The 7,810-nt window shown below is 30.0% G+C and overlaps 1 protein-coding gene across 1 annotated transcript; it reads right to left on the bottom strand.

The window, feature by feature from the left end:
* Positions 1-476: 476 nt before the first annotated feature.
* Positions 477-7,081, bottom strand: LOC111900979 (ras-related protein RABA1c). Its single transcript, XM_023896846.3, has 2 exons — positions 6,585-7,081; positions 477-1,123 (listed from the first exon to the last, which is right to left on the bottom strand). Exons 1-2 carry the CDS (start codon positions 6,803-6,805, stop codon positions 697-699), a joined length of 648 nt encoding a protein of 215 aa, XP_023752614.1. The 5' UTR covers positions 6,806-7,081; the 3' UTR covers positions 477-696.
* Between the last annotated feature and the right edge of the window lie 729 nt (positions 7,082-7,810).

The raw sequence follows: 7,810 nt of genomic DNA, 5'->3' as shown, positions 1-7,810 counted from the left end.
TACTTCTTCCCTGTCAATGATTGACCAAGACTGGGACCTATTTTCACCCCTTATTTGGTCGATATAAGAAATATGAAAAAGGTCATGTTCTCTCAGTTAAGGGGATGTTCCTAACGGCCGCTAGCCCAAAGGTACAACAAAACAAGGAAATAGAGACCAACAATGTGTCGAGTCAATCATATGTAAAATACATTTCTTTTTTAGAGAGCATATGGATCGTTTCTGTAGTTTAGTCTAAATAAAGAGTAAAACAACATTTTCCGTCCCTCGTTAAACACTGAATCTGCATTTTTTTTATCCAAAGGTTGTATTTGTTGCAGTGTAGTCCAAAAATATCTATTATTAATGATTTGGTTTGTCGTATCTTTCCTAGGCAATCTTATTCCTTTGACGTGATTCCAGTGCAATGTATTTTTAACAAATAAGTTTTAGGTTTATCTTATGAAATTAATTTTATTTGTTTTGTGGTTTACATCTGGGACAGTACTTTTTTTAAAAACACTTAATGAAAACGAAAAAGGGTTTCATCACTCACATCATCCATGCAAAACAAATGAAACTGCAACATCTAAATCTAGAGCATAAACAACAGTTGCTTGATCCAAAAAAAAAAAAAAAAAAAAAAAAAAAAAAGACATTAGCTTTTGTACTACAGCCCATCAAGTAAGTAGATATAATCTGGCAAAAAAATAATAATTAAGAGGAACAACAGCCAACGGACTTGATAGCCGAAACCTCTTTCCCGACATCAATCTTGTCACCTTTGGAGGGAAGCGTAGTATCTTGAGCAGCGTCCATGGCTTTCTTGCTAACGATCCGATATATCTGTGTAAGCACCTCTGCAAATGCAGTCTCCACATTGGTAGCATCTAAAGCAGATGTTTCCATGAAATAGAGTGATTCCCTTTCCGCAAATGATTTGGCATCATCGGTTTGTACAGCCACCAGGTGCCTAAGATCGGATTTGTTCCCGATAAGCATCACCACGATATTTGGATCCGTGTGGTCCCGCAACTCCTTTAACCACCGCTCCACGTTCTCAAATGTCGGATATCTTGTCACATCGTACACCAGCAGTGCTCCTACTGCTCCTCGGTAGTACGCACTTGTAATTGCACGATATCTGCAACACATACCACTCTACCTCTGTCACTTCTTTCTTTCTTTATTAGTATTATAGCATCCTACTTTCATTCCTTCCTCATCTTTTGTTTGTATTTGTTATATATGGATTCACTCTTACAAATAAAGAATACAAGAATGTACTTTTACAAATAAAGAATACAAGAATGTACTTTTTTTGTATTTATTATAACCATAGCATCCTACTTTCATTTCTTCCTATCAAACTAAACTTTTAATTTCATGATACCTGCATTATTTCTACATGGATTGGGACATACGAATAGTATACCCAAGAAATAGCAATGTACTTTTATTTGTTTGTTTATTACATCATCCTACTTTCATTCCTTCCTTTCCTATTACATAGTTGTCATTTCAATAATCTTCATTATTATAGCACGCTTGCAACTGTGATGCCTGCATATACGAATTCAGGCAACTAGACAATTTACTCTTATAAAATGAAGAGTTAAATACAAGTAATAGCTAACTATTGGTTTGTTATAGTATCCAACTTCCATTTTTCCAATTACAACATTATACTTCCAAGAATCTATCCAATTATTCCGACAAGTTAATTGGTAAATGCAAGAAATGCCAATAAATTTTTGTTTCTGGTTCGATTGCAGACCACATCCTGGAGAGGAGAGAGGTGGGAGGAGGAAGCTAGGGCATAGAGGATTTTGCACCCCAGAAATCAGAAGGTGATAACTGTTGGAGCATCGATTTCAGGAATAAAGAGAAGAGAGAGAAAGAGGAGATGGTTTGCTCCTACCAAAAAGAAAGAAAGGAGATCTATTTTATTTTAAATTTTAATTAAAATAAGTTGAAACAAATAGAAAAAAAAAAAAAAAGGGGGGGGGGGGGGGGGGGGGGGGGGGGTGGGGGTGGGGTGGGGCAAAGAAGTCAATTTCATGGACCAACCATGCAAGTTTTAGAAACCACAGGAATCATGTTAGTCAAAAAAAATTGTAGGGACTAAAGTTGTGACTTTTGGTAAACTAGGGGATCATTTATTTAATTTTGTCTTTTCTTTATTGTTTATTATAGCATCCTACTTTGATTTCTCAATATTGCAGCTCTACACTTTGAAAAATCTATTCTATATCAATGCATCAAAAAAGTTAAGGAACGTCCATTATTATTTATTTGTTTATGAGAAGAATGTTGTCCAATTACAAATCAATATTTGCTGCATATACAGACTCAGACAGGTTACTCTTATGGAGACAAGAGTTAAATGCAAAAACCCTGACATACTTTTATTTAGTTGTTAGTTATAGCATACTTCTTACAGCATTGTACTTTGGAAAACCTATCTAACTATAGCAATGCCATCCAAAAACAAAAAAACAATCTTCACTACATATACAGACTTAAGCAAGTTACTCTTACAAAAAGAAGGGTCAAAAGCAACATACTTTTATTTATTTGTTTCTCATTTCTTCGTGTTACAGCATTGTATTTTGGAAAATTCATTTGGCTAAAGCAATGTCATTTACAAAGCAACCTTCACTGCATATATACAAGTTGCTCTTGAAAACAGAAAAGCTTAGGTAAAGGGTTCTTTCTCATTGGGCTAAACTAATATATATATATAAAACGATTATAAAAGTAAAACGACCATTTCTTTTCTCTCTTTAACTTGATATCCAAGGAATAACAAACAGCTAGGTTCCTACTTAAAGTTCAATATCTATATGAAACAATACATAAACTACAGTGAATAGAATGCAGAAGCTATGTATGTCCCACACCACATGAAGCCAGCTTCATGTGGTGTATGTTGTCACCATTAAATTGTTGATGTTTAATATATATATATATATATATATATATATATATATATATATAATTTAAAAAACAAATAAGGTGTCATTTTGAACCAATTAAATAAATTATATATATATTAAAATTTAAAAGGTTACATAATTTAAAACTGTTTATCTAAAACAAAGCATGAGTATAATTTGGAATATTCATATAAATAAAAAAGTTAATACAAAATATTTAAATAAAACATGAAATCAAAATTACTTCTCTATTTATTTTATAAATAAAAAGATAGATATTAACTAAAATAGTGTTATAATTTGGAATATTTATATATGTGTACATTTGAAATGGAAAAGTTACATTCCCCATAAATTCTTCAGCATATTGATGTCCTTTCTCAAAATTAAAAGGATGTTTTTATAACTAGAGTAAAGTAAGTAGTGACTATTCAAAATATGAAAAAAAATACGTATATTTAAAATATAGCAACAATAAAAAAGAAAAGAAATATGCAAGAAGTGACATGTTGGCAGGGCAATGGTAAATATAGGGTGCGAATAAAATGTTTGTTCAGTCCCGCATAGCATAACAAATGCAGCCAGCAAACCTAAGGCTCATGGAACAGAAAAAGGTTCAAGAGAAACTGAAAAGAGGGAAACAGAATGTGGTTTATATATAAGTCATGTCAAATGTAAACTTGAGCATCGAAATGGCATGATTTAACATTGTTGATTATTATTATTACTTTTACTTATTCTTTTTTGTATATCCCACCAACAGTTCAGGATGTATACCCTGCCCTACCCTTTCGACATTGACGTAGATAACAAAAGAGCTCATATGCTTGTACCACACAGACTAATTACTAATTAGTAACACACTAATATTCTCAGTTTCACATTCATAACAGCATTAAATTTGCTATAAGAAAAACAAGTAGCAACCATAAATATAATTTTTAATTACTTCCACTTGAGAGCATAAAAACCTATTTTACTTTTTCTGAATGTTTAAGAATCTACCGCTAGTTATAATAACTAAAATCTATTAAACACATGTATTTCGTTAAAAATTATGTTTCTTTCAAGTATTTAATTGGCATCAAAGGGAATGGAAAGGAGCATGTCACACGATAGGATTTGGTATGTAAGCATGATAAATGTCAGAATCCCCCTTTTCTATTTTTTTCTGTAAACTTTTGTTGCTTTGCTAGTGGCAGCTTTAAAATAAATAAAAACACATGCATATATATATATATATATATATATATATATATATATATATATATATATATATATATATATATATATATATATATATCACTCTTTTATTAATTTCTTACTGACAGAACTTTTAAAAAAAAAAAAACATTTATGATCAAAATGCTATTTTTGAAAAAAAAAATTACTATATCTACTATTTTGTAACTATTTCTATGTAAAAAAAAAACGTAAATTATGAATATTCAGATTGTTATTTATTGAATTTTTATATAATAAAAACTGAGCCCCTTAGTTACTTTACTTAAATAAAAACTGAGCCCCTTAGTATTTAAAATACATATTTGAAAATAAGTTATACATACTTGCAAAAATATGTAAATCACCCTTCTTTCATTTATTATTCACTGATGTTTCCAAAACTACTTTTAAAACATATTAGGATGAAAATGCTTGTTCTTTCAAAACATTTATTTACAAGAGTTTAGTCAGAACTATTTTTCTTTTAAACTACGTTCATGTATAAAAAAAATTAATATTTAACTTGACCTCTATTGATTTCTCTGTAAATTATCTTTTGTATCATAAATAGATATTTGAAAATAAACTATAAGTAATTGCAAAATATCTAAATTGCCTTTTTTATTAAAACTTTTCAAGAAATTTTTTTAAAACGTTTTTTAGTACATATCAGGATGCAATCATGGAATGCTATCTTTTTTAGAAGATTTTTTTTTTCGAAATTGTACTAGAACTACTTTTAGATTAAAAAAAAAATCTTAATATTCAAATATCCCTTTATTGGTTTTTTTTGCTTGTAAATTACTGTTTGTTTTATAAATACATGTTTGAAGATAAATTTAAATACTTGCAGAAATATTTACATATTCAATTTCATTTTTGCAGAATATTTTTCAACAAACTATCTTTAGTACAATTACAATACTAGGATGGAAATACTATTTTTGAAGAATACTTATCTTAAAAATTTTGTTACACCTACTTTTTTCAAACTATTTTTGGGTAAAAAATTACAATTACCCCTTTAAAAAAATAAAAGAGTGTTGGACTAATTTTTAACAAGGAGGAAATGCTTAGAAAAGAATTCCATTGGCTTTTTAAGGAAATGTTGAAATCCATATGTCTAAAGATTTTGTGAATACCACCAGAAACAATTTCCTGACTCATTTGTAAAATTGGATAATTTTCAATTCCGAATCCGATCAAATCCCACAAGATCCATCAACCAAAGGCCTCTTTAGCATCTATAAGAGTTTTAATCATGTGAATGCAAAACACTTTATATGAAAAAGACAGACATTTAATAAATGTACCAGGAGAGAGAGAGAGAGAGAGAGAGAGAGAGAGAGAGAAGACCAAGTTTTTAATAAAAAGTCTAAAAATTGCGTCATGTGGCCAGTTATTTCTATTGGTTACAAGGTGAATACCACCATTGGGGCTCTATGCCTATCAATATCAGAAACCATAGTATCCAACTAATGTTTGCATCTAACTCTACTCTCACTAACTAAATTCAAAATAATTCATGCTTTTATATTTGAAAATTGGAATGGGTGTTCAAATCATCTAGTGATGTTGCTCCATTTTCAATTGAAGTAATGAACCCATGGAAATGGCGTAACATATAATAACATGCTTTTCCCCCTTTAAGTGTTGGATAAAGTGTCATCTAGAGAAATGTTTTTTTAAAATAGATGTATATTTGAGAAAATGACAGCACACTTTGATATTGGAAGGAGAAAATAAATTAGGGGAATTCTAAAAAAAAGGTTAGGACCTAATGAGAAAGCCTCATTTCCGTGACCTTCTCTATTAAGTCATTCTTTCTGCATTAAGTAAAAAAGAAACACTCATATATAGCTTACGTGATTAAGTCATGTCCCCATTAAGTACATTATCTCAAAATGTAACATTCGCATCCATATTTGGCACATGCTAACAGATTTTGATTTATACAATATACGTATTGTTTTTATATATTCAAATATCCAAATATCTGTATCCCCTTGATTAAAAGAATCATGAAAAATCACATAAAAGATATATAATAAAATACATTGTTGAACAGATGTTAAAACTACTAATGGAAACAACTTATAGTCAGATAAGATATTCTGGTGTATAAGAATTTTAGTGATCTTAAAATTTTTAAATTTACTCTTATTACTTATACAATAAGGATGAAAGATAATCAAAGTTTTAAGCAGAATCACAGTGAATATTCAATCTGATTTTTAATTCAAGATGTTCATCACATCTTTCAATCTACTCTACACCGATTAGGCCCTACCAAGTCATATTACTACTGTTTGTTTAACTTCATCAAGAGAACCCAATAGACCGAAACCGAAATTCAAATATAAACCTAATTCAAAAATCAAAAATCAAAAACAAAAACAGAAGGGAAAAGCAAGATCTGAGTAAAAATGAGAGAAATTATACCTTTCTTGTCCGGCAGTGTCCCAAATCTGAGCTTTGATGACCTTGCTGTCAACATTCAAGCTTCTTGTAGCGAACTCAACACCGATGGTGGATTTGGACTCGAGGCTAAACTCATTCCTAGTGAATCGTGAAAGTAAGTTGGATTTTCCAACACCGGAGTCGCCAATCAAAACCACCTTGAAAAGGTAATCGTAGTCATCCTCAGCTCTGTATCCAGACATATTCACAATCTCTTACTCAAAACTAATTTCAGATTTGTATAGATCCCTCCCTCTGCTTTTCTTTCTTTTCCCTTTCCCGTTCGTAGAATAATAAGCGACGAAGTGGGACGGTTTCTGGTTTCGTGTGTACTTGACCCGTTTCTCTGGCTTCCAAATAGGAAAACACCCAGACGATTAATGAAATAGGTCTCAACTTTTGAACTTTTGAAATTAATCGTCAAAATCTTTGATGCTACCAATTCTGCGATATAAAAGGGATTGAGAAAATTCCAGAACAATACGGGATATTTTTGTTGTTGGGATATGTTACAACAGTTATACCTAGCAATGAAATAAATAAGTTTTAATATCGGTAGATAATTTATTTGAATTGATTATAAAATCTACCCTAATAAATAAAAATGATTTTGTTATATGTCTTCTTCTCCTTCGGTTGGAGGGGAGTGTTTGGCTTAACTTTTAAAAGCTCAAAAGAATTTTTTCAAAAAGTTACAAAAAGTCAAGATTTCCTGACTTTTCCAAAAAGTTGTTTTTTCTTGTATTAAAACTTCAAAAGTTATTAGTTTGTCAAACATCTTTTTGTTTTTTTTCTTTTACAAAAAAGACTTTTGGCTGTGAAAAGCTAAGTCAAACACCTGACACTTGTCATTTTCTACATTTTTTTGAATTATTTAATATCTACTTATCATTTTTATAGTTTTTTCTTTTTTATTCAAATCTCACCTTATATTAATTAATTCTATAAATATATTAATTAATGTACTTAATAACTTTCTATTTTTAAATTTCTTTTTCAATTAATATATTAATTAATGTATATGTATATTAATGTAGATAATACATTTCATTTGTGAATTCATATTAACTAGATGGAATCATGCACGTCCGTTGGCGCTAATTCAAAAAAAAAAATTTCGTTCTTTCAACTTGTATATGTACTACTGGAACATATCGTTATATTGATAAACATATAGTTAACATACATGGGTTTTTTGGATACATCTT

This window comes from Lactuca sativa, chromosome 1 (assembly GCF_002870075.4).
Source record: "Lactuca sativa cultivar Salinas chromosome 1, Lsat_Salinas_v11, whole genome shotgun sequence".
Taxonomy (NCBI): domain Eukaryota; kingdom Viridiplantae; phylum Streptophyta; class Magnoliopsida; order Asterales; family Asteraceae; genus Lactuca; species Lactuca sativa.
This window is presented reverse-complemented; position numbering and strand designations above follow the sequence as displayed.

Excerpts from the sequence above, each read along its gene's own strand:
- LOC111900979 (XM_023896846.3), bottom strand. The coding sequence starts at position 6,805 with ATGTCTGGATACAGAGCTGAGGATGACTACGATTACCTTTTCAAGGTG. Across the intron at positions 1,124-6,584 it reads GACACTGCCGGACAAGAAAG|ATATCGTGCAATTACAAGTG; the intron begins GTATAATTTCTC and ends TATGTGTTGCAG.